The sequence below is a fragment of the Patagioenas fasciata genome, chromosome 36 (assembly GCF_037038585.1).
Source record: "Patagioenas fasciata isolate bPatFas1 chromosome 36, bPatFas1.hap1, whole genome shotgun sequence".
Lineage (NCBI taxonomy): Eukaryota > Metazoa > Chordata > Aves > Columbiformes > Columbidae > Patagioenas > Patagioenas fasciata.
The window spans coordinates 3,572,912-3,590,300 of NC_092555.1; the positions used below are offsets into that span (position 1 = coordinate 3,572,912).

General features: G+C 64.3%; 2 protein-coding genes across 2 annotated transcripts in view; both read right to left on the reverse strand.

The window, feature by feature from the left end:
* HCFC1 (host cell factor C1) overlaps window positions 1-1,894 on the reverse strand; it is a 38,184-nt gene extending 36,290 nt beyond the window's left edge. The window contains 1 exon segment of the mRNA XM_071801203.1: window positions 1,708-1,894. The gene's annotated coding sequence lies outside the window, so the exon portion shown is untranslated.
* A 2,537-nt stretch (window positions 1,895-4,431) lies between these two features.
* MECP2 (methyl-CpG binding protein 2) lies at window positions 4,432-16,838 on the reverse strand. Its single transcript, XM_071801275.1, has 3 exons — window positions 16,729-16,838; window positions 11,491-11,895; window positions 4,432-7,164 (listed from the first exon to the last, which is right to left on the reverse strand). The coding sequence occupies exons 1-3, from the start codon at window positions 16,761-16,763 to the stop codon at window positions 6,216-6,218; spliced, it is 1,389 nt and encodes a 462-aa protein (XP_071657376.1). The 5' UTR covers window positions 16,764-16,838; the 3' UTR covers window positions 4,432-6,215.
* Between the last annotated feature and the right edge of the window lie 551 nt (window positions 16,839-17,389).

The following is a 17,389-nucleotide window of genomic DNA, read 5'->3' on the forward strand; positions in this document are numbered from 1 at the left end:
ACCCCACTGGATACCATTGACCCCCAATGACCCACACTGAACACCACTGACCCCCATTGAACACCACCGAATGCCATTGACCCTCACTGACCCCCACTGAACACCACCGAATGCCATTGACCCTCATTGACCCCCATTGAACCCCACTGGACACCATTGACCCCCAATGACCCACACTGAACACCATTGACCCCCATTGAACACCACCGAATGCCATTGACCCTCACTGACCCCCACTGAACCCCACTGGACACCACTGACCGCCATTGACCCCCATTGAATGTCATTGAGCCCCACTGAACACCACCGAATGCCATTGACCCTCACTGACCCCCAATGGACACCATTGAACACCAGTGAACCCCACTGACCCCCATCAATCCTCACTGACCCCCACTGAACCTCAGTGAACCCCACTGAACCCACTGAGCCCACTGCACCCCATTAAACTCACTGAACCCCACTGCACCCCACTGAACCTCAGTGAACCACATTGCACTCACTGTACCCTACTGAACCCCATTAAACTCGCTGTACCCCACTGAACCACATTGTGCCCCACTGAACCCCATTAATTCCCAATGAACCACATTGCACCCCACTGGACCTCACTGGACCCACCGCACCCCACTGAGCCCCCACTGAATCCACTGCACACCATTGGACCCACTGCACCCCATTAACCCCACTGAACCCCACTAACCTCACTGAACCCCATAGAACCCACTGCACCCCATTGCACCCCACTGAACTCACTGCACCCCACTGAATCACATTGCACCCCACTGAATCACATTGCACCCCATAGAACCCACCGCACCCCATAGAACCCCATTAACCACACTGCACCCCATTGAACCCCACTGAACCCACTGCACCCCATTGAATCACACTGCACTTCATAGAACCCACTGCGCCCCATTGGACCCACTGCACCCCACTGAACCCCATTAACCCCACTGCACCCCATTGAACAGACTGCACCCCACAGAACTCACTGCACCCCATTGTACCCCACTGAGCCCCACAGAACCCACTGAGCCCCATTAAACCCACTGCACCCCATTGAACCCCATTAACCCCACTGCACCTCATTGAACCCACTGCACCCCATTGTACCCCATTAACCCCACTGCACCCCATTGTACCCCATTAACCCCACTGCACCCCACTGCACCCCATTAACCCCACTGCACCCCCACTGCACCCCATTAACCCCACTGCACCCCATTGCACCCCACAGAACCCACTGCACCCCACTAACCCCACTGTACCCCATTAACCCCATTGTACCCCATTAACCCCACTGCACCCCACAGAACCCACTGCACCCCAGTGAACCCCATTAACCCCACTGCACCCCCCTGACCCCCAGCTCCCCCTCCCCAATCCATCACCAATCACCCCCACACCGTTAATTACCCCGCCACAACCACCCCGCACAGCCGCCCCCCCGCGCCCAATTAACCCCCCAGCCCCGCAACTAACGCCGCAATTAACGCTCCAATTAACACCGCAATTAACCCGGGCGGGGAGGGGGACACACAGCTGCACCCCCAATCAACCCCGCTCATTAACCCCCCCCACCGTGCGCCGGGGTAATTAGCGGGGGTGCAATCACCGCCCCCCCGGCCCTGGGAGCCGCCATCTTGTCGCTGCCCGTGCGGAAAATGGCGGCCGCCTCCTTCCCCCCCCCGGCGGCCCCACCTCACAACCGGCGCCCCCTCGGGCTCCCCGGCCGCGCCGCCGCCTCCTCGGGGGCTCGGGCTCCTCGGCCGCCCCGGCGCGGGGCTCCCGGCGCGGGGGATCGGGCGCGCCGAGCGGGTTCCGGGCCGGACGGAGCCGCTTTCACGCCGCCCTGGGAGCCGCCATCTTGCGCCTGTGGCCGAGCGGCCGCTCCGCTCCCCGCCCGCGCCGCGGGTAGGCGGGGCCAGCGCAAGCCACGCCCCCTCCGCCGCCCGCCCAGCAGCGCCACGGGGAGGGACGCGGGGGCCGCCATGGTGGCGGGAAAAGGGGGGGAGGCGCTCTCCGCTTTCTGCGGGGCGTGCGTGCCCCCCCCGCCACTTTGTACCCCCCCCCCGCTTTGTTTGCCCCCACCCCCCCCACCCTCTGCGGAACCAAACGGCGGAGCGGCCCCGCCAGGATCGGGCCCGCGCTGTACGGCACGACCATGGCGCCCCGGGGAGGGGGCGTGGCCTCGCGAACCACGCCCCCTCTCCTCCCTCCCCACCCACACCCCCCCGCAGGGCACAAAGAAGCGGTTCAAACCCCCCCCCTCCCCCCCAGACACCCGGTGTCCCCCACCCCCCCGGGCGCTCGGTACCGGCGGCCGCACGGAGCGCACGGAGCGCTCAGCGCGCCATGGGCGCCGCCATCTTGGCCGCGCCGCCTCTCCCGCCCCGCCCTCCGGGGACACCGCGCGGCGCCACCCACGGGGTCTCCCGGCACGGGGGGGAGTGAAAGGAACCGGGTTCCACCGGAACCGCTCTAACGGAGCCGCTTTGTGGCGGGAACCGCGCGGCAACGGCGCCGCCCCCCCCCCCCCCCCCAAGGTGGCGCCGCGGAGGACCCGGATGCGCCGCTCCCCTCCCAAGATGGCGGCGGCCGCCACGGCGCCCCCGCCCCGGCCCCTCCCAAGATGGCGCCGCCCGCCCCTTCGGAGCCGCCGGGTGGCCACCCCGCCCCCACCCCCTCCCCGCCCCCCCCCCCCCCCCCCGTTACCGGCAGCGCCTCCGCCCCCGCGAAGGCGCCAAAGCGGCGGCAGCGCCCGCGGGGCGCGTGGGGGGGCGGGGGGCACAAGATGGCGGCGCGCTGCCCCGGGAAGGGGGGGGGGGTGCAAAATGGCACCGTCCGCTCGGCGGCTCCTCCTCCTCTCCCCTCCCCCCCCGCGGCGCGACAATGGCAGCGCCCACCCGAACCCGCAACCGAGGCACCGCGCCCCCCCCCCCAATCAAACCCCGCCGCGCCCCCCCCCCCCAAAACGCATCCCCCCCCCCCCCCTTTCCCCCGTACGGATGCGGCGCCCCAAGATGGCGGAGGCGGGAGGGCGAAGCGGCCGAGGCGGCGCCAAGATGGCGGCGGCCGCGGGCCCCGGCTTCGGCAGCGCCGCCCCGCTCCCCGGCCCCCGCCGCACCTCTCGCCGCCTCCGCCGCCGCCGCCGCCGCCCCCGCCGCCCGCTGCGCTCGTTCCGCTCCGCGCCGCCGCGGCTCCCGGAGGCCGAGAAGGGGGCGCCCACCGGCTCGGCTACGGCCGCTTGGGAGCCGCCATTTTGGACGCGTCTCCTCCACCCGCCACAAAGATGGCGCCCGCCAGGACCCGGATGAGTGGCGCGCAAACCGGGGTGGGGGGGAGGTGGGGTGGGGGCGTGGCTACGGTGCGGCCCCGCCCACCCGCGCAGCGCGCGCGCCCAACGGTCTCGTCGTTCAAAAAACTCCCGGTTTTAGCGCTTTTTGCACCAAACCCGCCACCAATCGGGGGGGAGGGGCGGGGCGGGCGTTTATTGCGGGGCCCCCAAAGTCCCCCAGGACCCCCCGATGTCCGCCATGTCCCCCCAACCTCCCCAAAGTCCCCCAGGACCCCCCCGTGTGCCCCCTATGGTACCACCCCAACCCCCCACGTCACCCCCAAAGTCCTCCAGGACCCCCCCATGTCCTCCATGTCACCCCAACCCCCCCATGTCACCCCCAAAGTCCCCCGGGATCCCCCATGTCCCCCCAACCCCCCCTATGTCACCCCCAAACTCCCCCAGGACCCCCCCGTGTGCCCCCTATGGTACCACCCCAACCCCCCCATGTCACCCCCAAAGTCCTCCAGGACCCCCCCATGTCCCTCATGTCACCCCAACCCCCCCCATGTCACCCCCAAAGTCCCCCGGGATCCCCCATGTCCCCCCAACTCCCCCCATGTCACCCCCAAAGTCCCCCAGGACCCCCCCGTGTGCCCCCTATGGTACCACCCCAACCCCCCCATATCACGCCCAAAGTCCCCCAGGACCCCCCATGTCCCCCCAAAGTCCCCCAGGACCCCCCCGTGTCCCCCCCCATGGCACCACCCCAACCCCCCCATATCACCCCAACCCCCCCATATCACCCCAACCCCCCCGGTGCCCCCACGACCTCTCAGGACCCCCCAATTACCGAAGCCGCCAATTAACGCCCCCCCGTGCTGGGGTGGGGGGGTGACCCCGTCGCCCCCATTTCCCGCCTCTCCCTGCGCGGCCCCTTTAAGCGCCGCCATTCCGGGCGTGGCGGAAGCGCCGCCGTTGCCATGGAGACGGCGCCATCTTGAGAGTGACGTCACCGGGAGGGGAGGGGCGGGGGATCCAGTGACGCGCCCGGGGGGGGGGAACCCGCGATCCTGTGACGTCACCGCGGGGGAGCCAATGGCGCCGAGCGGAGGGGGCGGGGCCGCAGAAAGAGGCGGGAGGCGGTGTTGGGTACACAGATTTATAGATCAACTCCAGCACAGACACAGACCCGGGGGGGGGCGGGGCCTCCCCTCCCCCCCCAGAAGAATCCACAGCCAGGGGGGTTTTTGTTGTTTTTTGTAAATTTATAAGGCAAAAACGTCTCCCCGCGCGACTCGGGATCAATAAATAGGTGCTGGGGGCCCCCCTGCGCGATCCGGGATCCCGGGGGGGCCCTGGCCCCTCCCCCCCCTTATTGCCATGAGGAGCCTGGAGGGGGGTGGGGGGTGGGGGGAGCGGCTGGAAGAGAAGGGGGAGGGGGGGACCCCCGAGCCCTAAAGTGCAGGACGGGACCTGGGGGGGGGACACCCGGGATGTGGGGACCCCCCCTCTAAGATGGGGACCCCCCCCTCAAAGATGGAGACACCCAGAACAGGGGGAGCCCCCCCAAAAATGGGGACCCCACCTCAAGGATGGGGATCCCCCCCCTCAAAGATGGGGACCCCCCACCCAAAGATGGGGACACCCCGAACATGGGGACCCCCCCCTCAAAGATAGGGACCCCCCCAAAAATGGGGACCCCGCCTAAAGATGGTGACACCTCAAATATGGGGACCCCCCAAAAGATGGGGACCTCCCCAAATACGGGGACCCCCCCTCAAAGATGGGGACCCCCCCCCAAGTACGGGGACCCCCCCCAAGATGGGGACCCCCCAGGACGGGAACCCCAGGGGACGGTGACCCCCCCCCCATACGATGGAACAGCCCAGGAACGGGGGGACCCCCCCCCAAGGATGGGACCCCCCCAGGAACGGGACCCCCCGGGGGGGGAGGGGCAGGGGACACGGACCAGACCCCGCCCCCCCGCCAGGGCAGCTCCCATTGGCCGGCTCAGAGCCCGCCCCCGCTCCCCATTGGCCCAGGGCCCCGCCCGGCTCCCGATTGGCCACCGGGCCGGGGCCGGACCCGCCCCTCCAATCCACACCACTCCTGATTGGATCCCGGCCGGGCCCCGCCCCCGCCCAGAGCCGCGATTGGCCCGCGCCCGGCCCCGCCCTCTCTCCTGATTGGCTCTGACCCCTCGAGGCCCCGCCCCGCCCCGGGCCCCTCCGATTGGCTGGGGACCAGGTCCCCCGCGAGCTGCCCGGCGCTCCCCATTGCCCGGAGGCCCCGCCCTGCGCCCTGATTGGCTGCGGCCTGGATCCCAACCCGAAGTCGCTCCCGATTGGCTCCAGACCAGACCCTGCTCCCGCGGAGCCGCCCCTGATTGGCCGGGGAGCGGACCCCGCCCCCGCCGAGCGCCGCCCCTGATTGGCTCCTCACCGGATCCCGCCCCCCCAGCAACCGCCTCCGATTGGCTCACACCCAGCCCCCGCCGCCACGGTCACTCCCGATCGGCCCAGGACGCGGCGCCGCTTCCCATTGGCTCAACCCCGGATCCACCGCGGCCCCGCCCCCGCCGCGCGCCGATTGGCTGCCCGCCGGATCCCCCCGCTCCCCATTGGCCGCGGCGGCCCCGGGGGGGCGGGGCCCTCCCCACCCCCCCCCTTAGTGCAAACCGGCGAAAAACGGGGAACGAAAAACTGGAAGAACGAGAAAAGCGGCGGCCGGGGGGGGGCGGGGGGAGGGGGCGCGGGGGGGCGGGGCGTGACCCCCCCCCCACTGGTGACCCCCCTCCCCAAACCACCGGCGGGGGGGGCGCGCAGGCCGGGCCCTCCCCCCCCGCCCCGTTCCGTGGAGCAAAGTGCAAAGCGGGGGGGCGGGGCCAGGCGCTGGGGGGGGCGCGTCCGTGCGTCCGCCGGGGGCGCAGTCAGCTGACCCGCTCGGGCAGCGGCGTCCGGGGGGGCGGCGGCGAGGGGGGCGGCGCCGGGGGGGCGGGGAGCACAACGTCCTTGTTCTCGGGGTCCCCCCCGCGGTGCTTCGGGGCGGGGGGGGGCGGCGTGGCGGGGGGGAGGGGCGGCCGAGTCTTATCGGGGGCGCAGCCGTCGGGGGGGCTCAAGTCCCGGGTGGGGGGAGGGGGCGGCGGCGGGGGCGGCGGGGGGGGGGGCGCGCCCCGGCGGGGGGGTCCGGCGGCTCCTTTTTCGGGGGGGGGGGCGCGGGGGCTGCTCTCCTTGCTGCGGCGCCCGCGGGGGGGCCCGGGGGGGGGGCTCTCGCCCAGCGCCCCCTCCCGCGTCTTGCGCTTCTTGATGGGCAACAGCGACTCGGTGAGCGCGGGGGGGGCCGCCGCCGCTTTCCTCGCCTCGGGGGGGAGGGCGCCCCCCCCGGCCGCGCCGCCGCCCCCCCCCGCCGCCCCGCCCCCCCCCGCGGCGCCGCCCCCCCCCGGCTTGCGCCCCCGCTTCTTGGGCAGCGCGTCCGGCTCCGCTTTGCGTTTGCGCCCCGGGCGCCGGGGGGGGCTGGGGGGGGCGCCCCCCGCCGCCCCGCCCCCCCCCGCGAACGGCGTCTTCACCAGCAGCCGCGGGGGGGGGGCGGCGGCGCCGGCGGGCGGGGCGGGGGGCGGGGCGGGCGCGGCGGGGCGGGCTTTGCTGGAGCCGCGCGGGCGGCCCCGCCCCCGGCCCGAGCCCGGCCCCGCCCCCCCCCCGCCGCCGCCCCCCCCCCCGCCGCGGGGCCGGGGGGGGCGGGGGGGCCGCGGTTCCCGGCGGGAGGGGCTGCCCCGCCCGGTCACCGTGAAGTCGAAGTCGTTGGGGTCCAGGGACGTGTCCCCCACCTTCTCGAAGTGGGCGATGAGCTCCACCTTGGAGCGGAACGCCTTCCCCTGCGGGCTGCAACAATTAACGCTCGTTAATCAGCTAATTAGTACGGGCACAGCCTCCTCTGTGCGCCGGGGTGATCAATACATCGTTAATCGATGGGGATTGGGGTCAATACATCGTTAATCGATGGGGATTGGGGTCAATACATCGTTAACTGATGGGGGTTGGGGTCAATACATCGTTAATTGATGGGTGTTGGGGTCAATGCATCGTTAATCGATGGGGATTGGGGTCAATACATCGTTAACTGATGGGGATTGGGGTCAATACATCGTTAACTGATGGGGATTGGGGTCAATACATCGTTAATCGATGGGGATTGGGGTCAATACATCGTTAACTGATGGGGGTTGGGGTCAATACATCGTTAATTGATGGGTGTTGGGGTCAATGCATCGTTAATCGATGGGGATTGGGGTCAATACATCGTTAACTGATGGGGATTGGGGTCAATACATCGTTAACTGATGGGGATTGGGGTCAATACATCGTTAACTGATGGGGATTGGGGTCAATACATCGTTAACTGATGGGGATTGGGGTCAATACATCGTTAATTGATGGGTGTTGGGGTCAATGCATCGTTAACTGATGGGTGTTGGGGTCAATACATCGTTAACTGATGGGGATTGGGGTCAATACATCGTTAATTGATGGGGATTGGGGTCAATACATCGTTAACTGATGGGGATTGGGGTCAATACATCGTTAATCGATGGGGATTGGGGTCAATACATCGTTAACTGATGGGGGTTGGGGTCAATACATCGTTAATTGATGGGGGTTGGGGTCAATACATCGTTAACTGATGGGGATTGGGGTCAATACATCGTTAATTGATGGGTGTTGGGGTCAATGCATCGTTAACTGATGGGTGTTGGGGTCAATACATCGTTAACTGATGGGGATTGGGGTCAATACATCGTTAATTGATGGGGATTGGGGTCAATACATCGTTAACTGATGGGGATTGGGGTCAATACATCGTTAATTGATGGGGATTGGGGTCAATACATCGTTAATTGATGGGGATTGGGGTCAACAGGTCGTTAACTGATGGGGATTGGGGTCAATAGGTCGTTAATTGATGGGGATTGGGGTCAATTGGTCGTTAATTGATGGGTGTTGGGGTCAATTGGTCGTTAATGGATGGGGATTGGGGTCAATTGGTCATTAATTGATGGGTATTGGAGTCAATACATCGTTAACTGATGGGGATTGGGGTCAATACATCGTTAACTGATGGGTGTTGGGGTCAACAGGTCGTTAATTGATGGGGATTGGGGTCAATAGGTCGTTAATTGATGGGGATTGGGGTCAATAGGTCGTTAATTGATGGGTGTTTGGGTCAATACATCGTTAATTGATGGGGATTGGGGTCAATAGGTCGTTAATTGATGGGGGTTGGGGTCAATAGGTCTTTAATTGATGGGTGTTTGGGTCAATACCTCGTTAATTGATGGGGGTTGGGGTCAATAGGTCGTTAATTGATGGGGATTGGGGTCAATAGGTCGTTAATTGATGGGTAATTAACAACAGGGCGCTAATTAACGCGGTCAATGAGCGACGTTCGCTAATTGGGGTGGGGGGAATCAACGGGGAGGGGAAAGCACGGTGGGGGGGGGGGGGGCTGACGGGGGAAGGGCGGGAAACGGAAAAGGGCGGGAAACGGAAAAGGGCGGGAAACGGAAAAGGGCGGGAAACGGAAAAAAGGGTGGGAAACGGAAAAAAGGGTGGGAAATGGAAAAGGGCGGGAAACGGAAAAGGGCGGGAAATGGGAAAGGGCGGGAAACGGAAAAGGGCGGGAAAAAGGAAAAGGGCGGGAAACGGAAAAGGGCAGGAAACGGAAAAGGGCGGGAAACGGAAAAGGGTGGAAAATGGGAAAGGGCGGGAAATGGAAAAGGGCGGGAAACGGAAAAGGGCGGGAAAAAGGAAAAGGGCGGGAAATGGAAAAGGGCGGGAAATGGAAAAGGGCAGGAAAAGCAAAAAAGGGTGGGAAAAAGGAAAAGGGCGGGAAAATGGAAAAGGGCGGGAAAATGGAAAAGGGCGGGAAAATGGAAAAAGGGGCGGGAAATGGAAAAGGGCGGGAAAAGCAAAAAAGGGTGGGAAAAAGGAAAAGGGCGGGAAAATGGAAAAGGGCGGGAAAATGGAAAAAAGGGAGGGAAAATGGAAAAGGGCGGGAAAAAGCAAAAAAGGGCGGGAAAAAGGAAAAAGGGCGGGAAAATTAAAAAGGGCGGGAAAAAGCGAAAAGGGCGGGAAAAAGGAAAAAGGCGGGAAAATGGAAAAGGGCGGGAAAAAGCGAAAAAGGGTGGGAAAAAGGAAAAGGGCGGGAAAACGAAAAAGAGCGGGGAAAAAGCAAAAAAGGGCGGGAAAAAGGAAAAAGGGCAGGAAAATGCAAAAGGGCGGGAAAAAGGAAAAAGGGCGGGAAAATGAAAAAGGGCGGGAAAAAGCGAAAAAGGCGGGAAAATGGAAAAGGGCGGGAAAATGGAAAAGGGCGGGAATAAAGCAAAAAAGGGCGGGAAAAAGGAAAAGGGCGGGAAAAGCAAAAAAGGGCGGGAAAACTAAAAAGGGCGGGAAAATGAAAAAGGGCAGGAAAAAGGAAAAAGGCGGGAAAATGGAAAAGAGCGGGAAAATGCAAAAAAGAGGGGAAAGCAAAAAAAAGAGCGGGAAAAGGCAAAAGAGCGGGAAAAAGCGAAAGGGCGGGGAAAAAGCAAAAACAGAGCAGGAAAAAGCAAAAGAGCGGGAAAAGCAAAAAAGTGCGGGAAACAGCAAAAAAGGGCGGGAAAAGGCAAAAGCGCGGGGAAAAAGGAAAATGGCGGGAAAAAGCAGAAAAGGGCGGGAAAAAGCAAAAAGGGCGGGAAAAAGCAAAAGAGTAGGAAAAAGGCGGGAAAAAGCAGAAAAGGAAGGGAAACAGCAAAAAAGGGCGGGAAACAGCAAAAAAGGGCGGGGAAAAAGCAGAAAAGGGTGGGAAAAAGCAGAAAAGGGCGGGAAAATGCAAAAGAGCGGGAAAAAGCAAAAGAGCGGGAAAAAGGAGAAAAGGGCGGGAAAAAGCAAAAGAGCGGGAAAAGAAAAAAAAAGAGCGGGAAAAAGCAAAAGAGCAGGTAAAGGCAAAAAAGGGCGGGAAAAATCAAAAAAGAGCGGGAAAATGTAAAAGGGCGGGAAAAAGCAAAAAAGGGGGGAAAAGGGAAAGAGCGGGAAAAAGCAGAAGAGCGGGGAAAAGTGAAAAAAGGGTGGGAAAAGGAAAATGGCGGGAAAACGCAAAAGAGCGGGAAAAGGCAAATAAAAGGCGGGAAAAAGTAAAAGGGTGGGAAAGAGCAAAAGAGCGGGAAAAAGGAAAAGGGCGGGAAAACGCAAAAAAGGTGGGAAAAAGGCAAAAGGGCGGAAGAAAGCAAAAAAGGGCGGGAAAAAGCAAACGGTCGGGAAAAAGCAAAATGGGCGGGAAAACACAAAACGGCGGGAAAAAGGCAAAAGGGCGGGAAAACGCAAAACAAGGGTGGGAAAGGAGGTGATGGGGAGGGGAATGGAGCCGGAAGGAGGAGGAAAAGGGGCAAAGGAGGAGGAAAAGGGGCCAAGGAGGAGGAAAAGGGGCAAAGGAGGAGGAAAACGGGCCAAGGAGGAGGAAAAGGGGCAAAGGAGGAGGAAAACGGGCCAAGGAGGAGGAAAAGGGGCAAAGGAGGAGGAAAAGGGGCAAAGGAGGAGGAAAAGGGGCAAAAGGAGGAGGAAAAGGGGCAGGAAAAGGGGCCAAAGGAGGAGGAAAAGGGGCCAAGGAGGAGGAAAAGGGGCCAAAGGAGGAGGAAAAGGGGCCAAGGAGGAGGAAAAGGGGCCAAAGGAGGAGGAAAAGGGGCCAAAGGAGGCGGAAAGGGGCAGGAAAAGGGGCCAAGGAGGCGGAAAAGGGGCAGGAAAAGGGGCAGGAAAAGGGGCCATGGAGGCGGAAAGGGGCAGGAAAAGGGGCCAAGGAGGCGGAAAGGGGCAGGAAAAGGGGCCCCGGAGGCGGAAAAGGGGCAGGAAAAGGGGCCCCGGAGGCGGAAAGGGGCAGGAAAAGGGGCAGGAAAAGGGGCCAAGGAGGCGGAAAAGGGGCAGGAAAAGGGGCCAAGGAGGCGGAAAGGGGCAGGAAAAGGGGCCAAGGAGGGGGAAAAGGGGCAGGAAAAGGGGCCCCGGAGGTGGAAAGGGGCAGGAAAAGGGGCCAAGGAGGCGGAAAGGGGCAGGAAAAGGGGCCCCGGAGGCGGAAAAGGGGCAGGAAAAGGGGCCCCGGAGGCGGAAAGGGGCAGGAAAAGGGGCAGGAAAAGGGGCAGGCAAAGGGGCAGGCAAAGGGGCGGCGGAGGCGTGCGGACTCACTTGATCAGGTAGACGTCGAACTTCCCGGCCGAGCGCCCCGACTTGCGCTGCTTGAGCTTGCGGGTCCAGCCGGGGGGCAGCGTGGGGTCGTGGAACATGGGCCCGCGGTCCCGGATCACCGAGCGCCGCGGCTTGGGGGACCCCGCCCGCGGGGGGCGGGGCGACGGGGGGCGGGGCGACGGGGGGCGCGGCGAGGCGGGGGGGCGGGGCGAGGCGGGGCGGGGCGGGCGCGGCGAGGCGGGGCGCGGGGGGCGGGGCGAGGCGGGGGGGCGGGGCGAGGCGGCGGGCTCGGGCGCGGCGGGGGCGGCGGCGCTGCCTCCGGAACCCTCGGCCTCCAGCGGCTCCGGCGCCGGCGGCGGCTCCTCCCGGCGCTTCGGCTTCTTGGGCCGCGGGGGGCGCTCCTCCCTGCGGACAGACAGACGGACACGCGGTCAGAGATGGGACACACGGACGGACACACGGACACACACATGGACACACGGACACCAACGGCTCCTCCCGGCGCTTCGGCTTCTTGGGCCGCGGGGGGCGCTCCTCCCTAGGGACAGACAGACGGACACGCGGTCAGAGGCGGGACACACGGACGGACACACGGACACACAGACAGACACATGGACACCAACGGCTCCTCCGGCCGCGGGGGGCGCTCCTCCCTGCAGACAGACAGACGGACACGCGGTCAGACGGACGGGCACGGGACAGACGGACAGACACAGGACGGGCACTGACGGATGCTCCGGCCGCTGCTCCCTGCAGGGGGACAGACAGACACACGGACAGACAGACAGACACAGGGACAGACAGACACACGGACAGACAGACACACGGACACACAGACAGACACACAGACAGACACACGGACAGACAGACAGACACACGGACACACAGACACACGGACACACAGACACACGGACAGACAGACAGACACACGGACACGGGAGGGACACACGGACACGGGACGGGCACCGACGGCTCCTCGCGCCGCTCCTTCCTAGGGACAGACGGACAGACGTGAGACAGTCAGACAGACACACGGACGCGGGACGGACACACGGACGCAGGACGGACACCGGCGGCTGCTCCCGCTGCTCCTCCCTGGGGACAGACAGACAGACACAGGGACGGGCACACAGACAGAGGGACACACGGACGGACACACGGACACGGACGGACACACGGACAGACACACAGACAGAGGGACACACGGACGGACACACGGACGGACACACGGACGGGCACGGACGGACACATGGACGGACACACGGACGGACACACGGACGGACACACGGACGGACACACAGACAGAGGGACACACGGACGGACACACGGACACGGACGGACACACGGACAGACACACAGACAGAGGGACACACGGATGGACACACGGACACGGACGGACACACGGACGGACACACGGACGGACACACAGACAGAGGGACACACAGACAGAGGGACACACGGACAGAGGGACACACGGACGGACACACGGACGGACACGGACGGACACACGGACGGACATGGACGGACGGGCACGGGACGGGACGGGGGGTCCCTCAATTGGATCTCAGCAGATCTGCTCCAGGCGCTGCTCCCTGCGGACGGACAGACGGACACGGGGCGGACGGACACACGGACAGACACGGGATGGACAGACGGACACGGGACGGACGGACACACGGACAGACACGGGATGGACGGACGGACACGGGACGGACAGACACACGGACAGACACGGGATGGACAGACAGACACGGGATGGACAGACGGACACGGGATGGACAGACGGACACGGGACGGACGGACACACGGACAGACACGGGATGGACAGACGGACACGGGACGGACGGACACACGGACAGACACGGGACGGACAGACGGACACGGGATGGACAGACAGACACGGGACGGACGGACACACGGACAGACACGGGATGGACAGACGGACACGGGATGGACAGACGGACACGGGACGGACGGACACACGGACAGACACGGGATGGACAGACGGACACGGGATGGACAGACGGACACGGGATGGACAGACGGACACACAGACAGACACGGGATGGAGAGACAGACACGCGGACAGACACGGGACGGACAGACGGACACGGGACGGACGGTCAGACGGACACATGGACAGACATGGGATGGACAGACGGACACGGGACAGACATGGGATGGTCAGACGGACACGGGATGGGGGGGGGTCCCCAAACCAGCCCCCGAACCCGCAGACGGACGGACACACGGACAGACCTGCGGACAGACACGCGGACGGACAGACGGACAGACGGACGGACCTGCGGACAGACACACGGACGGACAGACGGACAGACGGACACATGGACACACGGATGAACCGAGGACGGACACACGGACACACACACGCACGGACGGACTGGGGACGGACAGACGGACGGACCTGCGGACAGACAGACGGACCCACGGACGGACAGACGGACACGGGGGGGTCCCCGAACCCTCAAGCTGGGGTGTCCGTGGGCACCGGGACCCCGGGGTCGTTAACGAGGCCGCGCTAATTAACGGGGAAAAACGGGGAAAACGGGGAAAAAAATGGGAAAAACGGGGGAAATGGGGGAAAAATGGGAAAAACGGGGAAAATGGGGAAAACGGGAAAAACGGGGGAAACGGGGGAAACGGGAAAAATGGCGGAAAAATGGAGGAAACGGGAAAAATGGGGGAAAAACGGGAAAAACGGGGAAAACGGGAAAAACGAGGAAACAGGAAAAACGGGGAAACCAGGGAAAAACGGGGAAAACGGAAAAAACGGGGAAATGGGAAAAATGGGGAAAATGGGAAAAATGGGAAAAACGGGGAAAACGGGAAAAACGGAGAAAACGGGCGGAATTTTGGGTGAATTTGGGGCATTTCGGGGCCGTATTTTGGGTGAATTTGGGGCATTTTGGGGCCGTATTTTGGGTGAATTTGGGGCATTTTGGGGCCGTATTTTGGGTGAATTTGGGGCATTTCGGGGCCGTATTTTGGGTGAATTTGGGGCATTTTGGGGCCGTATTTTGGGTGAATTTGTTGCATTTCGGGGCCGTATTTTGGGTGAATTTGGGGCATTTTGGGGCCGTATTTTGGGTGAATTTGGGGCATTTTGGGGCCGTATTTTGGGTGAATTTGGGGCATTTCGGGGCCGTATTTTGGGTGAATTTGGGGCATTTCGGGGCCGTATTTTGGGTGAATTTGTTGCATTTCGGGGCCGTATTTTGGGTGAATTTGGGGCATTTTGGGCACGGCGTGAGTGCCAGATTTGGGACGTTTTGGGGCGATTTCGGGTGCAGCGTGAGCGACGCGTTTTGGGGGAATTTGGGGCATTTTGGGGTGCGTTGCAAACACCGCGTTTGGGACATTTTGGGCAATTTCGGGCAATTTTGGGCATTTTGGGCGCCCCGTGTTTGGGACATTTTGGGGCAATTTCGGGTATTCTGGGTGCATTGCGAGCACCGCGTTCGGGACATTTTGGGCTCATTTCGGGCATTTTGGGCACCGCGTACATGGGACATTTTGGGGCAATTTGGGGCATTTCAGTCGCAATGTACGCGGGACATTTTGGGGCAATTTCGGGTATTTTGGGTACGTCGTGAACGCCGCGTTTGGGACATTTTGGGGCAATTTCGGGTATTTTGGGTGCGTCGCAAACACCGCGTTTGGGACATTTTGGGCTCATTTCGGGTAATTTGGGTGCGTCGCAAACACCGCGTTTGGGACATTTTGGGCTCATTTCGGGCATTTCGGGCACCACGTACATGGGACATTTTGGGGCAATTTTGGGCATTTCAGACACCCCGCGTTTGGGACATTTTGGGGCAATTTTGGACATTCCGGGCACCCCGTGTTTGGGACATTTTGGGCTCATTTTGGGCTCATTTTGGGCTCATTTCGGGCACCACGTACGCGGGGCATTTTGGGGCAATTTTGGGCATTTCAGACACCCTGCGTTTGGGACATTTTGGAGCAGTTTCGGGCATTTCGGTCGCAACGTACACGGGGCATTTCAGGTTAATTTCGGGTATTTTGGGTGCGTCGCAAACGCCGCGTTTGGGACATTTCGGGCTCATTTCGGGTATTTTGGGCGCGTTGCAAACGCCGCGTTTGGGACATTTCGGGCTCATTTCGGGTATTTTGGGTGCGTTGCAAACGCCGCGTTTGGGACATTTCGGGCTCATTTCGGGTATTTTGGGCGCGTCGCGAACGCCGCGTTTGGGACATTTCGGGCTCATTTCGGGTATTTTGGGCGCGTTGCGAACGCCGCGTTTGGGACATTTCGGGCTCATTTCGGGTATTTTGGATGCATCGCAAACGCCGCGTTTGGGACATTTCGGGCTCATTTCGGGTATTTTGGGCGCGTCGCAAACGCCGCGTTTGGGACATTTCGGGCTCATTTCGGGTATTTTGGGTGCGTTGCAAACGCCGCGTTTGGGACATTTCGGGCTCATTTCGGGTATTTTGGGCGCGTCGCAAACGCCGCGTTTGGGACATTTCGGGCTCATTTCGGGTATTTTGGGCGCGTCGCAAACGCCGCGTTTGGGGCATTTCGGGCTCATTTCGGGTATTTTGGGTGCGTTGCAAACGCCGCGTTTGGGACATTTCGGGCTCATTTCGGGTATTTTGGGCGCGTTGCAAACGCCGCGTTTGGGACATTTCGGGCTCATTTCGGGTATTTTGGGCGCGTCGCGAACGCCGCGTTCGGGACCTTTGGGGGCGACTCGGGGGCCCCGTTGCGGGGTCCCCGTTGGGGGCCCGGGGGGGTCGGAGTTCGGCGCGGCCGGGGCGGCGGGTCCGCGTTTCCGGGGGGCGGGGGGCGGGGGTCCCGTTGGGCGCTGGGTGGCGCGGGGGGGGCGCTGTGCGGGGGGGGGCACGCGGGGGGGTTCCCCTTGGCGGGGGGGCCGCTGTTCCGGCGCTGTCCCGGCGCGGGGGGGCCGCGGCCGTTAGTGACGCACTCACGGCGCACACACCCCCCCCCCCCGTTTTTCCGCCGTTCCCGCCCGGGCGCGCGCGCACGGAGGGGCGGGGGGGGGGGGGGGCGGGGGGGGGGTGTGGGGTGGGGGGGGGCGGGGGGTGTGGAGGGGAAAGGGGGGTGGGGGGGGTCGCGTCTTTCGCGCGCGCGCGCGGGAAAACAGCGGCGGGACCCCCCGCCCCCCCCCTCCCCGCCCCGCTCCCCCGGCCCCGCCGCCCCCGCCGCCGCCCCGCCCGCCCCCCGGCACTCACAGCCGCTCCTCGTCTCCGCTCGGCGCCGCCGCCATTTTCTTCGCAGCGAAGAAGCCGCGGGGAGAGCGGGGAGGGAGGGGGGGGGGCCGGGGCGGGGGGGGCCCGCCGAGGGGGGGCGGGGGGCAGAGGGAGGGAGCGCGTGTGGCGGGGGGGGCCCGAACCGAGCCGGAGAGGAAACGCGGAGCGGCCCGCGCCCCGCCCCGCCCGCTCTCCCATTGGCCGCCCCGCCCGCCGCTCAACGGGGCGGCGCGCGGCGATTGGCAGCCGCCTTCCTCCCCCCCCCCCAACAACCCCGCCGCCGCGGGGGGGCGGGGCCGGCGCGCTCCCGGCGGCCGTTGGAATTGGCGGGAAGCGCTGTCAGTTACGACGTCCCCGGGGGGGCGGCGCCGGCGAAGCGCGCGCGGCCGCCCGTTGGCCCCGCGCCGGGACGCCGCGCTCCCATTGGCCGCCCGCGCCGCCCGTCACGGCCCAGAAAGGGGGCGGGGCGAGCCCGGCCGTCCCGCCCCCCCCCCCGGCGCTCCCCGCGCGGAGGAGCGGGTTTGAAATCCAACGGCCGTAACGGTCCCGGCGCCGCCCCGCCCCCCGCCCCCCCCACAGCGCCGCCCGGCGCGGGGCCGCACGGGCTCCGGAGGCACCGGTAACGTGGGGGGGCCCGGGGGTC